Genomic DNA, 15,335 nt, shown 5'->3' with positions numbered 1-15,335 from the left:
GTCCATCACTGTTTTCAAATTTGTGCTGCTCAAAAAAAAAAAGAACCAGAACACTAAATGCTTGATGTGAATGTTTGAATCTGAACGTGTGTGCGCTTTGAAAACCATGAGTCTCAGTCGAATCTCTGCCTTGCAAAGCAGGTGAAACTTTTCTTGTTTCTCAATGATTGTGAAACAGTTATAATGAATAATGTACTGTGCATATGCCAGAGACCATTTACTGTGGCTTAGTCTGAATATCCAAAAACATGCTTTTTTTCTCTCTGTGGCAGACACCCACACAAATAAGCAAACTCATGTGTATTGTTAGTGAAAGGGGTCATTGATATGATTGAATCTACACAACCACTGGAGCTGCAGAGGCAAACTTTACACAACAATCAGGTGAGGACCTAAAAAGAAAAACAGCACTCGTCCACCGTCCCTCGAGTCAGAAGACGCAACTGGGGGGGAAAGTGTTTGAGCAGAGTGCCTCACTGGATGCTGACACAACTTCCATCTGTAACAGGATACATAAATAAGAACATAATAAGAGCCAAGGGATCTCACTAGGGGGGCAGTAAAAGTGTAGGGCTTCTGTTAAAGAAGGGGTAATGGGGGGAAGGGAGACAAACACCGCTGGACAGATGTGGGGGAAAAAAACAGAAGTTCCCTTTAAATATGTGGCCTTTTCTTAACAGCATCTCAGTGATCATCCACACATAAGGAGTTAAAACATTCACGCAGAAGACCAGAGCAACAGGATGAGCTCAGCTTGAACCCATTGCAACTTTAGGTGATACATTAGCTGACATGGGGGAAAAAGTGAAATATAAACATGAGAACACGCTGAGAGTAGAACAGTTTTGGAAGGCCTGTTTGTTTCCTGGAAGAAACTATGGTTTTGGGGGTAATGCATAAGAGACTTTTCTGAAAAAAGTCATGAAATCCCTGTTCATCCTCAACATGATAGGTGATGAGGCTGTAGTGATCATGTTTAGAGATGTATTAGTAGCTATGCTGCAGAAACTAACACACCAGCTGCTTTAAACTGTAAATATCTAGAAATAACAGGACAGACTTCAACCTCTGACCAACAACCAAATCAAATACTTTAACAGACTTGTATGCTCTTCAAAAAAGTACCACCTAATCTCCTCTTGCTGCGTTTAGAACGAGTTCTTTTGACATGTTATGATGAGTGGCTGCAGCGTCTGTCATATATTTTTCCTCTCCTCTTCTCTAGAGGGGCATGAAAATCATGAATATGCTGTAGATAAGCCAAAATTCCCAGGTGCAGCTGCTGTGTGTGCATGGTGCGTGAGAGCGTGTGGGTGGACGCATGAACGCATGGGTGTGTGTGTGTGTGTGCGCATGCTAAGGGCCCACTGCTGCAGCAGCGGCAGTTCATCTTTTATCAATCAGGGTTAATTACTCCCAACATGTCAGGCCAGAGCATTCCTAAGAGTCCTCTCCCGCTGCGAGCTCAGAGCCATGTGTCACAGCAGTCGGCAGCACGGACAATATGGTGTATCAGTGCAGACCACATCAGAGTGCGTCTATGAAAACATGATTAACCCCCTCAGTCAGCACCGGCCAAAGTGTCACCCTCGCCTGTAACTCGCCCACTTTGTGTGGGACCGCTGCTGACAGATGAGCGAGAGCAGTAATGACATGATGTACAGCTGGTCCTGAATGGATTCCTATGGTCCGCTGTTTGGAAAAAAAAAAAAGTGTTAACTGTTATATTAAGTGTCTGAGTGTCTGAAGCGAAGATTCAAAATCGTTCTTTATACACAGACACAAACAGCTGTGACTTTTGCTGGATGAGTAATGAGCCGCACGCTTCTTTTCAAACTGGTAGCCGATGTCTGACCTGCAATATCATCACTGCACAGACTTTTATCTCTCAGCTGCACCTGCGTACAGTATCTGCCCTGGTGCAATGAGGTTTTGAGGAATGTCCATTGAAAACAGGGGTGAGAAAAGATAGGTGGCCTTAATGGGGCTTTTAAAAGTGCCATTACACAACATGAATGTTCAGCTGCTGACAGATGAGACGTTAGTGATTGTTCCCAAAAGTCAGCCACAAAATGAGATGACTTTTAGATCATTCTGACATGTTATCATAAGACATTATTTAAAGGGTTTAACAATAAGGAATGGGTGGCTTTTCACCAAGTAAAATAAAATCTGAATGAATGTCCATATCATATGTGAATTTAATTCAGTGAGCAGTTAAGATACAGAAATGATATGATATTAAAACACTTACGAACCACGCCAGAAACCACACAATCATTACCTTTTCTCTCAGATTCATTAAAACTGTTGCTTCATGGAATTATTCAGTGCCAGCTGCCATTCATGTACAATTCTGCTTTAAGGACCAGAAACCACATGGACCGCAGTTACCCTGTGAACAGTTAGGTAAAACGATACTGTAACTGTTTAAAAAAAAAAATTAAATTAGCTTTCATTATGGAAAACTGCAACCCTCAGAGTCTGGTCAGAAACCGTTTGAAGGAAACATCTAATTACTCTCAAAGCAATCACCTTTGTGAACTGCAAATGGAACTGATTTCCACACACTTGTGATTAAATTAGTCATGAAACTGCTCCGGGAAAATGAAAAGTTACCTGTGTGTTGCAGTTCAGGCTCTCAAAGTGTGATCAAATCGTGAAACTATGGTGTACACTCCCAGCCTTTTACCTTTTTGGTTAGCTCAGGCTGTGGATCCAGGACCTGGGATTTGTTTTTTAAACTCCACAACAGACAGTCATCAATAACTTTGGAAGAGGGTTAATAAGAAGAGCATGTGAGTGTTGAGTCTGTACAGGACTCCCTCCACTTCAAGCACTGATCTTTGGCCAAAAATGTGGGCCTCCATTCGAGTAATCATGAGCAGCTCTTCAATACCTCACACAAAGTACAACAATAACATTGCTAAGTCCCTCTGCATGTATGTCACGTAATTAGACGCTGGCAGACAATGAACTGCCTTCAAAGCACTGTGATTAGAATATAAATGTAAACCATTATGGGAGAGGATATCCGAGGAAGACGGATTGAGCTTAAAAGAAACTTGGAAGTGTTCAATGAGCAGCCTGGCGTCTGTGCAGCATTCTCACACTCCATTTCTTTCAATACTTTTATATTGCCCTAAAGAGTAAATAGAACATTTGAATGTTATCAAGCTGCAGTAAGGAACCACAGACCTACTGATTGGAGGAGACAGACCCTGTTCCGGTGTCTGGACCAGAACTCTGAGAGAAGTAAAAACCCAAGCAACTGAGGTCTGGTGGAAGTGTTTCTTCAGGGCCTCTCCCTCTCATAAACCACAGCAATTATCTTCCACAGCTCCAGGAATGTGCAGGAAGGGCTGCTCCCTGACCGCTGCCAAGGTGAGAAGCACTGTGAGGTCTGGGTGGCAGCACCAACACAAGCCAACTGACTCATATGCAGACATTAAAAAACAAGAGAACGTTATCTGTGAAGACATGAGGAATCAACTCAACAGCTTCTCCTCTACCAACCTGTCCCCCTCCCCTCCTCTCACCACTCTGCCCTTTTGGTTTCATTTACATTTTGGAATTTATCAAAACTGGGTCGGCCAAACTGTCTGTCAGCGTGCAACATTTATTTTACCAGGACTTTGGGATAGCAGCCAAATCTCCATCCCATACAGTGCAACCTAGAGCCCCTTATCTTGTTATGCTCTGCATTAGCTGGGAGATGCCCTCGCAGTTCAGAAGCGTGCCTCCCTGTGCCCACGTGAGCTGGATGTGCTTTACTGCATCGTCTGAAAAAGACTTCTTATGTAAATTCTTGTTCAACCACATCGCAATAATCATAGTAAATTATTTGAATTTCAGGGGGAGAGAGTCAACGCTGATTTCTGGGCAGTGATACAGACAGCATTCAACAATGACCTCACTATTTCTCATATTCTTTTTAATTATCAGATGAGTTCAGGAATATTTTCATCAAACTTACTTCCTCCACATGTTTAAAATACAGTCATTTCTACCTACATTCCTCCCACTCACTTAAGTTTGAGTAAATATTTAAAGCAACCATAATGAATAATTTTTATGTCAACAATGGATCACATGACTACTTGTATGTGGAATGGGGCGCTCGTATCATTAATCTTTTTTTTTTTTCACATCGCTTTGGTTTTACAGCCTGCAACTTCAGTCCAACTTCAACTACTGTTTAATACTTACGTTGATTCCACCGACGACCTTGGTAATGTGATTACTCCAAGCCTATGTGATGACAGCTCAATTAAGTGGTGGAATTGTTCCCTGTACATTAGAGCTAATACTCAGGTGATGCTCGATGCTGGATGAAGGAAACCTTTTGTTTGTTCTCTGATTTACCGTCTGCGTCTCTGGTGCCTCAACACAATATCTGGCCAAAATGGCGCCAGTGAGATGTTTGAGACCAACACTACAAATACGTTTGATGCCTTAATGAGAAAGTTGTCTTACAAACTTGTGCAGTTTCTATTCTCATCTACAAATCAAGTTGTTGACATTCTTCAATCAGATGCAGCTACACTGAGCCTCTACTTGGTCTAGTATGTAAACTAACACACTGCACGGTGTTTGTATTGTTTCTTTTATCTTGCCTGTACTTCTGTATTATTTGCACTTGTATACTGTTTTCACTGTGGGTCAGAGGAGGAGTAAACGCAAAGTACATCAGAAGTTGATGAGAATGTTTTTTAGTTGAGCAAATATTTTTGCCATAAATCAAGGTACAAATTTTAGATTTTGACTTGCTGACATGATGACCAGATGAAGTCAGGGATCATAAAGTGATTACAATTCATCCTGAGGGGGACATGAATGGGTGTAACAATCCATCACACTGGTGCTGAAATATTTCAGGCTGGACCAAAGTGGTGGATGGTCTGACACCATCCCTTAGAGCCGTACTGCTAGCTCAAAATGTATCTGAGACTTAGATTATGTTAAAAGCTGGCAGATTTCCTTTTTATCATTACTGCGTCCATGCCATGCCCAAGCTAGCTCCTGATTTAGAGTCTGTTTACCACAAAAAGACAAGTTTACTATTCAGGCCAATTACAGTGCTCTTACTATACATGAACTAGATGAGACATGTTCTTGGGCTGTGTTCCATTTTATTCAGCTAATCACCCAGACCATTAGAGCCAGACAAACTGCCTCTGCCAGACCGATTCCAGTCACCGAGCCGACTGCCAGGCTTACAATTAGCCCCATACAATAAAACAACAGGAGGATGCTTCTATTTTCAAACCTGGATACTTGTCTGCCAGCATTTGACACGATTTATTGTGGGCCTAAGCCCCAACAAATTCCCTACAGACAAACAAACAGACCTAATGGAACAAGAGCATGAAGTAAGACAGGGGTGTCGCTCCAATATTTGGCTGAGCAAGCTCCACAGGCGCTGCAGACCTGATGAACTACTGCAGTGCTGAGCAGGGCAAAGTGAGCTGAGTAGATTACAATGCTATAGGGACAATAAAAAGCTGAAACATGCTATTCTCTATGCTTCTCTGTATTTAAAATAATAAGAAGCTGACAGATTTGAGGGGCTACTGTACTTCAGACATTTTCGAAAATCATTTTTAGGACAAACAAGTGGGGAAAGCCCAGCAGATGAGCTTTTCCCATCCTATCCAAGTGGGGAAGACTTGGGAGAAAAGCTTCTGCATGACATCCACCCACTTGTAAAGCGAACTGAAAGATGAGCTGCGGTAAATTCTTACTGCTCTTGAGAGAGCAGCAGTGTGATTCCCTCCGGTTCTGGCCAGCCATGTGCTGAATTCAGTCCCAAAAACCACTCAGCTCACAGGAATCAGCCGTAAAACCCACTCGAATGCTGAGGATTTCAGTCTATCTGCCTGCGTGCTATATTACTGCAAAAGATTTATTTTTTTTCCAAATTATAGTTTATGTATCTTAGACGGCAAGGTCAGAGATGATAAAATAAGAGCTTGAGAAATAAACCAAATCAAACATTCTTATAATATAATTGGCTTGTATACTGAATTCTGTTACAGTAAAGCAGGCTCCAGGACGGGGTTTGTAATTCCACTGCCAGTGGGTTTGCTAAGGCTGAAAACTTCTACAGAGGAAGGGAGCAGAAAAAAGGGGGAGGCAGAAAATAGGTCAGACAGGTGGGGTTGAACTGGGTTCAGATGCAAGCTGTCTGCTCATGTCAGGGGGATCTGAAGGGGTCTGTGGAGGACTGAGGGGTCTGACACAGGGGGAAAACAGGGTGGGATGTATCCGGTAGGAGCATGGATCTAAGCCAGGTTATGTTTTTATATTTTTCTTTTTTGTTTTCTTTATGTTTTTACATTCAGTTAAAGGTTGACAGGTCATTTTTTTTTTACTTTAACTTGTAGGTAAAGGGTGTTAAAATGACACACAGCTTTATTTTTTCAAAAGAGTATAAAGCAGCACATGGGACATGCAGCAGTGTATCGTTTGGTGCCAGTGTCAGTCAGTTCGAAAGCTGGTGATTTAATTTAATGGAGAGAGGGTATGCTGGAGGCAAGACAAAATGTTGCCAGTAGAGCGAAGAGAGTTGAGAGGTTGCGGGCTGAAACCATGTGTAGCGCTCATTTCCTAAATTTCCTCTGACCATATGAAGTCATCCAAGTCAGGTAAAGAAACAGAATTATGTTTAAAAATATTATTGGCTTTTTCAAGAGGATGAAACGTAAGCAATGAAAATAATTTTTTTTTTTTTTTTTGGTGTTTGGTTTAGGGGTTAACTAGTACAAGTATAACAAAACAAAAACCGTCTCCCTGTCGAGTGACCTGCGGATCAAAACCAGCGCATTAAAATGTAAGTGTGAATGAATGAACCGTTAAAAGAACAAGAGTGGTATCATGGACGTGTGTGTGTGTGTGTGTGTGTGTGACTGAGTGCTTTTCAAAGTTTTGCACAAAGGGGCAGCAGGAGCGGCGGCTGGCCTGTGGAGCTGCAGGAGAGATCGGGTGGAAAACATGCACGTGTCCCCATGGGATCTCATTACAAACCAGGAGTTCAAGTTTCTATTGGTTCGACAGGGGCATTCCTGGAGATCTCCTCCACACTCCAAACATCAGGCTTTGTCCACATATGTGTGTCAGAAGTTCCTGTGTTTTACCTCTCAAATTTCCTTAATCCAAGAGGATTTAACACAGCATTCCCTCATCTTTCCTTAAGCATAATTCTTGCATGATCACGCAAGCAAGGAAATGGTCGCACCTATATTAACCAGCATATAAGTTGATACATTTGCACGACAGCACTCAGCCCAGGCCAGACGTAATGGAAATGTTTATCCAGACAATAGACCATAGTAAAGGTCTCCCCCCTCTAGAACAGACGACCTATAACACAGCCAGACAACACAATACAGACTGTTTCCAACAAGCGCTTCCAACACTGCTGTTAACCCAGCTATGCCTGGGTTTTCACTTAATGCTCAGCAGAATGGTCAAACCAGCAAAGGGAGAATTCAGTTACACTCTGTTAAACATTTAAAGAACTTGGGTCAGGATATTACACAAAAACAACGATCCTGATTCTGAATTAAGAGAAATAAAATGTCACTCAAATATGTAATGGTGCAGCGTACTGAAAACTTTTTTTTTTTTTTTTTTAATCTGAGCAGCAGGGACGTTAGCAACATGAGATCACTTCTTTCTAAACATATGGAGCACAGCAGCTGGTTTCGCTGATTAAACTCCTTTGACTACAGATGAGAAGAGAATAAGTGAATGATCAGCTGCTTTGTTTGTTTACAGTGAAAAGATGCTTGGATCACACACACACACAAACACACACACACACACACACACACACATACTCTTGGCACGCACATGAAAACGGCTGCACAGATGTGTCACTGGATGTTCTGCCTCGTTGATCTGAAACAAATAAAACTTTACACTGAGAAACACTGTAGAGACCAACTACGATTTCAACAAAAGGGTCTTGTGTTTCGAGTGCACCTGTAGCTTTGTGAAAAAGACTGCTGCCCACTAAAGTTACCGCTGTGTGTGACACTAAAAGCTGGACTGAGCGCTGTATTGGGAACAGTGTTCCAGGTCCCTGACACTTTAAGAGGCAATGAAACACTTGACTAGAGCACATCTCCCTTCCCCACAGAGGCCCTGTGAGCAGCTCCCTCTGGAAACCAGGAAGTAAAGGTGCCTTAACTTATGGCATTAGAATAGTGGTGCCATTAAAAACAGGTGCTTCAAAGATGGCAGCAGGAGAGAGAGAGAGATACTGTACATATCTCAGTATCTCAGATAGAAAGAGAGAGAGAGAGAGAGAGGGGAAGAAAGGATGAGATAAAAAGCACATATTGAAATATGGGCATGAGTTATTTGATAAATTAATACTTCTGGACCATTCACAACACAACTCCCATTTCTGTGGAAGCTATAAATTCACAAGTATAAGTTATAGCATGTAAGCCTGTGTATATAACACAGCATGTGATGAGATATGGCCTTCTGGGTATGAAGATAATTTATACAAAGTTTAAGAATGTGTTTTCCAAAAATGCATCCAAAACTGCTTTGAAAAGCTGTAAAAAAAAAAAAAAAAAAAGCAGACTGTTTCTCTAAATTCCTATAGATCAAAAACTTAAGCTTCACTTCCAATTTGTTTCCACTGAGACTTAGAGACAGCGAGTGTTTTGTAAACTACGGTGCGCAGACAGAAATGGCACGGCCTTTAAGAAGCACAAACAGAGAAAGTGTAGCTAAAAACAAAGCTTATGGTGAGGAATGTCAATAGTGAACATTTCAAAGCAGGGAATAATTGCTTCAAGTTGACTGTAATTGGTTTGTCTTTAATCTGCCCTCTGTCTGCCGCTCCCATTTTTACAGTTACCAATTAAACACAGTTGTTACTTTTGTTGGTGCTCTTTCTGTAAATACTACAAGTGGAACGATGATCCGGGAAAAACCTTGTTATTTGTTCTTCCACCTCGTCTCCCTGTTTTGCTCATGATAATTAGAACCGTAGGGATCCTTTTCTTTTCTTTTTTTTTCCAAACCACAGTGAAAAAGTTTGAGCTTAGTTCAGAAACTTTTTTGACCTTTTGCACAAGCTGCTTGTATTTTAAGGCTTTTGCGTCACATACTGAGGTGTTACTGTGACAAAACCTCTGTTATTTTGCACGCAATAGACAATCTATTTAAGGACACACAAAATAACACAAACACCGAAATATCTTACAGTGTGCGCACCTGCAATTTGCAATATATACTCTAAAGTTTCTCATGTGGGCTTCATGACTCCAATGTAAAAAGTTTGAATGCCTTTATTTATTACTGGGATTACATTTTATTGTTAAGAGCTCTATGTTAAAAGTCGATTTTCTTCACTTGCAACCAACTATTTAACTCAGAGAAAAGGCTGCATCTGTTTTCCACACTTGAGTTGGAAATTGAGAGCCAAAGATTTTGAGTGGAGCTTAAAATGTAAACATAAATGGTGAGAAATACATCTTGAAAGAGGAATAACATTTTACAACCCCGTGAGACCTGTGCAGTCTGAGAAACAACATTCTTAACTAGAAAAACATACATTATGAAACCTTCGCTCAGCTTTACACTTCATCAACCAAAGATTTATGATTTCAAGGACTATTTTACGAAGAGTAAAAATGAGCTTAGATGATCCGTATTGAATGAAACATAACCTCTGTGTTCATTTAATTTCTGAATCAAACAACACGCAGATGCTTATTTTGAAATGAAGAATGAATATCATTAACCCTTCATTACCTTTTTGGCTCCTGTGCATTTGCAGCACTTCAGCAGGGCTGAGTGCACGGCCTACAGGAGTACCAGATGGCATAGGCACCTCTGAAACAGTGACCTCACACCCTTTCCCACTGATGGGGTGATAAAGGCATACAAGCTTTCCCCGGGGCCAAAAAACTGCAAGCCTCCAAGGAGCTAAGTCCAGGTCTGGAAGCCCTCTGAGCCAGGTGTGAGAGGCCTGGAGAGGGGCCAGAACCCCAGCCAGGCAGACCCAGAAAATACCCACATCACTGAGGGAGCACTAACTGGCCGCAGACACCTCCAGGGCTTTGAGAAGATGGAATGAAAAAGTGAGGAAAGAGAAAAAACTGAGATGGTGTAGATTGCTGAGAGAGCTGCAGGAACTGCTATTTACAATGACGACAATGTTCCAGAGAACTAAGGCTGGGAACCTGTTCCTGTAAAATACATGCAGACTGGTGTGCACGTGTGACTGTGCCTTTTTCAACTACAAAAGACCCATAAGATTGATTTTTATTCATGAAAGAGAGCAAGATTGTTTTGTTGGAGGGGGGCTAACACACACCAGACAGATGGGTTCAAGGCAGCATTCCTTGTTTTTTTACTGGCCTCAACTTGAAAGACATTACAGCAAAAAAAAAAGAAACACATTAGAAGTGATCAGTGTTTGATACCAAAGCAGTTACTGTTGTTGCTTTACTCTCTGTCTCTCTTCTTCTTTGCCTGTGTGCACGTGTTAAAATTTCAGGCAACTAATTTACTCCCCTCCTGGGAATCCTTATGACATAGCTCCTCTTGGAAGTCATCAAGAGTAAAGCAGCCAGATCTATATACATTTCTGACTTGCGCATCTGCGTTCCAGCACATGCTCGACTTGTGTTCTCCAACACATGGCTCGCGAGGGAGGGTGATCTACTACACCCCACATTTCCTCAGCTGGTCAGGAGAAATTAGGTCAGGAGTTGAAACAGGTTAAAGGGGCTTTTGGGAGAGTGGTAGTTTGGTTTAGGTTCTCATGGTGATGTGTAGACACATGAGGGGAAATTGTGCAGCCTGTAGAGATGAAGTGATAAATTAGCACATGAGAGAATAAAGCAAGTCCCACAGAAAGGCACTGACACAGATGTTTTATCAGAAACCTCTGGTAGGTAAAAAGGACAGCACAATAAGGAGGAGTGAAAAGACATGACAAGTGGTCTCATCATTCACAGCACGATGACACTAACAACTCTTACATGTGGTCAGCTCTGATGTTTCCAAAAGCCTGCCGCTCCCCTCCTCTGCATTGTTTTGGCCATTTATCCCGTGTGATTTATCTGTCTGAGTCAGAGACCAGGCCAAGTTCACATGAAGCTTCGCACATTAGAGGTCAGAGCCGGCAGAGGTAGTCCAGCCGGAGATCATGTTCATGTCTATAACCTGCTCGGTGGGTGGGGGTGGGGAGGTGGGCAACAATAGCACTTTGTCACAGACATCCGCCCCTTGCTCTTTGATTTTTTTCATTGGCAGAAAAGGTCAAGCTGGAAAATCAGAACCTCAGCATGTAGCATCTATGTGAATGAACAGGAGGGGGGTGAGTCTGAACTGCAAGATGTTTGCCTTAAATGAAACTTCTGTCTCTGTTTATACCATAAACCACATACAGTAGATTAAACAGAATTAACTGACGATGTAGTAGCTCATGTTAAACCACAAAAGTGCAACAAATTTTCATGAAAAAAAAAAAAAAAGGTGAGAAAATGTAAAGAAAAAAAAAAAAAGAGGAGGAGGAAAGAAAATTAGTTTTATGATCTGCAATATCCTGCCAGAATGTTTATTAGCCACTTAAGTGTGTGGCCTGCCCCCCTAACAGCAGGCTGTTAAATGGCAGTGACCTTGGAGTGCATTGGTCCTCTAGTATCCCCAAACTGCCCCTGCCCCTCCCTGACCTTAACACGTCTGATCTTTCACCTTACCAACACGGGACAGATAAATTAACCAGCTGTCAAACTTGGCCTGAAGTCCATATTATCTGTGACATACATTTGGGTTTGTTTATATACCTTAAGTATGTGAGTGTGAGAAGGTCATCAAGCAGGATCATCAATTTACATGGTGCATGTAAACACATGTGGTTCTGGATAGCTTTATGGAAAGAAAAGTGTTACAGGATTGATTAATAACATCCTCGATTAGCCGGAGCTGTAAACTGAGGTGTGAGGAAGAAGGGAGGAGGAAGGCAGGCTGTGTGTAAAGCTGTGCTCCTCTGCAGCGGACGTACCCCTGAGGATATAGTTCTGGTAGTTCTGGTCGGCTTCAGCTCCCACTTTGATCAAACATGTCAGTCCTTCTGCCACCACAAACTCGTGCACCAGGTCCTTGTCATCCTGGGAAGAAGAGAAAGAAAGAAGGAAGAGGGAAACATTCAAGATCCATCATACATCATAGACAGAGCCAGATACTACATATACTGTTTTAATGTTAATATCAATATTAAATCTTTAGTTTCATGAATGTTTTTTGCAAATCAAGGACTACGAATGAAAGAGCATGCAGAAACATAACAAGCTGAACCTGTTGCGAAGAAAAGAGTTGTTTGTGATCAGGAAGTAAATAATCCCAAAAAACTCCACTAAGTGTTGCTGATTTTTGCTGACATTAATGTTCGCGACTTGAACACACATTAGGACCAATTATTTACCATGCTTAAAGCAGAAAATGTAATGCAGCACAGCAACACTTTCTATTGCATTGACTTGTTCATTACTAGAGACCTGCTGCACGTTTTATTAAGGAGTCAAGAAAAAAAATAGTGACAGAGAGGCCAGGTACTAAGTGTGATCATGTGATCTGTGGCTTGCCAGAGGCCATCAGCATATTTTCTCATTCCACCTTCTACAAAATGCCCAGCTGGATAAATAATATCAATCTTCATTTTTCTTTTTTTTTTTTACATTTGGTTAAAGCCACCGCAAGTGCAGTGAGCGATGCAGTCTGCCTGCAGCTTGTTTAAATGGATTCCTGTTGCTCTGGCCTCCCCACTTCATCCCACATTTTGTCCTCGATGACAAAACCACCTGCATCTCTCACACCTGTCGATGACTCTGTAATTTAAGGCCAAGCAGGAGGCTTTCTGCAGGATTTAACATCTTTCTGATGCACTCTACTGTTCAGATGGGATACAGAGGAAGACAGCAATAAACACCGTGAGGTGGTCAGGCCTCCTTCTCTCCCAGGAGAGAGCGTAAGTGCTTCCAGAACAGCTTTACCATAGATCTGTGATGGAGACTCCAGTCATTTGGCAAATGGTCTAAATATACAGGACTGCACTAAAGAGACAGGAGACAGGAGTTGTGAGGCTCATACATGAACGCTACACTTCTGCAATGTAGAGAAGTAATACTGATACCAGACCAAGTACACATTTTATTACGCAAAAAGAACGATCAATATTCTCTACAACTGAAACCCTACAAAGCCACATGTAAAAATTGAGCCATTCTAATCTATTTTGGATCTGCATCAAGCTCTGTTGCTCTCTTTTTCATCCAACTGTCACTTAACCCTCCCCCTCTGCAGTCGACTGCCCAGCAGCCCAACCCAGCCCAAAACTGTGAGTGTGTGTGTGTGTGTGTGTGTGTGTGAAGTCTGACCAGACCTGAACACTCCACAGCTGCCACGAAGGCAGACTCTCGGCAGCACAACGCTGCCTCAGGAAAACAATGCAGAGTGCAAGTGTGAGTGTGCATGCGTGCACTGATGCATGTTCGCATGTAGCTCTTTCATGTTAATGTATGTACATGCATGTACATGCATGGCTCACGAGGACTGCTGCTTTTCCGAAAAATACAAACACAAAACGCAGTGGAATTCACTGGATCTTGTGAGCTGCAGTTTTAGGAAAGACAAGCACGAGCTGGAATAGAGAAATAATTACCTGAAAAATCTGCTTGAGGGAAAAGAGGGCTCGTCGCAGCTCCCTTCCAGTTGAGTTGTAGAGTTTTTCTGTATGGAGAGAGAAAAGGAAAGAATGGAAAAATCAGCTGGCAGTCGCTCATTTGGTATCTGTCTATTATATTATCATACAAAAAGTGAATAGATGAAATAGTGAACAAATCTCAACAAGAGACTCAGGATGATTGTGACTTCTCTTGAGAAAAAGAGTCTACATGTCTACAAAGTGTTTACATTTTTCCATGAACTATAAACTTCTTCAAAATCACTCATGTCTGCATGATGCACATGTCAATGGCAGAAATTATCCCTAGTAGCTAAAGATGAAATATATCATACAAGAGGAACAGCGAGAGCAAAAGAACAGTAGGAGCAACTCAGAGCACATCTGTGGAGAATTAGTGAACAGAGGATGTTTCCTGCTGACAAAGCCATATCTGTAGCTCACTATAATACAAAGTCATGGCAGAACCTTAAGCCAATAGCCACCACAATGGCTAAGACACAATACACCCATTAATCAGTTATGGAAACTCCAGAGGGTACTAAAGAAGGGAATCAGGCGGATGACAGATGCGTACATTTCCTGCAACTACTTTGACAATCCCTCACTTCACCCTGTGTGCAGCTTGCAGAGTCTGCCAGGGAGTGGCAGCGTTGAGCACAGTCCTAGTGGCCCACTCATCATCACTGCTGTGTGAACTCTCTCTGACTCAGCAAAACCTGCCCATTACTGCTGCAGATACAGCAACATACAGTACACTCCAGTCCAGTGCAGAGCAGTACAGTTCAGTACTCTCAGTCTCTGTGTTATCTTTTTATTCGTCCATTGCTTTTTATTCCGATGCAAAATGGCACTTTCTCATTTTCCTTGATAGATACTTTGTTGCTTAAAGGCAGGCTGATATTGATCTGACAGGAGATTGGCATGTACACAATCAGGCATGAGCACAATGAGGTAGTTTGTTTCTATTAATCTCTCTTTCTCTTACACACACTCTCTCTCTCTCTCTCTCTCTCTCTCTCTCACACACACACACACACACAAAACACACACACACACACACACACACATACACACACACACACACACACACACACACACACACACACACACTACATGAAGACATGACTAGCACTTTGTAGAGTGACTCAACTCTGTCTGGTGTACCACTGCAGCTGTTGCAGCCTTGGCTAGATGGGCAGGAAAATGATTTATTACTGTTGGTGAGTTACAACTTGTACACCCAAACATGCATGAGAGAGACACAGAGACAGGCACAACATATGTACATACTGCCTTGAATACACCCTTCATGCATACACACACACACACACACACACACACAAAATCCTTGTCTTGACAAACAGCTGCCACTAATTCTATTCGGAAGTGTGAGAAACACACACTGATGAGTGCATACGCTTGGGATTCAGAGCAACAAGCCTCTATTCATTGTTGCTGTTGGCCTCCTCCTCCTCTTCCTCCTCGGCCGTAGAGCAAATCCCCTCAGCTGATGAACTGAGAGACAGACGGAGAGAGGAAGAAACAGGGTGTGTGTTGCCAGGTCTGTGGGCACATTCAGGGTGCTTCTAGACCCCAGACCAGGGTGGATTTTCCGGTC

General features: G+C 42.2%; 1 protein-coding gene across 3 annotated transcripts in view; it reads right to left on the bottom strand.

The window, feature by feature from the left end:
- The window catches only part of fhod3b (formin homology 2 domain containing 3b), an 85,078-nt gene that overhangs the window by 21,210 nt on the left and 48,533 nt on the right, over positions 1-15,335 (bottom strand). For all 3 annotated transcript variants that reach the window (XM_071468331.1, XM_071468333.1, XM_071468332.1), the window contains exons 4-5: positions 13,694-13,761; positions 12,038-12,143 (exon numbers count right to left, since the gene is read on the bottom strand). In XM_071468331.1, coding sequence (XP_071324432.1) covers positions 12,038-12,143; positions 13,694-13,761 — 174 coding nt within the window. The remainder of the gene's footprint in view (positions 1-12,037; positions 12,144-13,693; positions 13,762-15,335) is intronic.

Source organism: Trachinotus anak, unplaced genomic scaffold, assembly GCF_046630095.1.
Source record: "Trachinotus anak isolate AG129_WGS33_773 ecotype Australia unplaced genomic scaffold, CSIRO_AGI_Tana_v1 ptg000032l, whole genome shotgun sequence".
Lineage (NCBI taxonomy): Eukaryota > Metazoa > Chordata > Actinopteri > Carangiformes > Carangidae > Trachinotus > Trachinotus anak.
The sequence above is the reverse complement of the archived record's forward strand: the minus strand, read 5'-3'. Positions and strand labels throughout refer to the sequence as shown.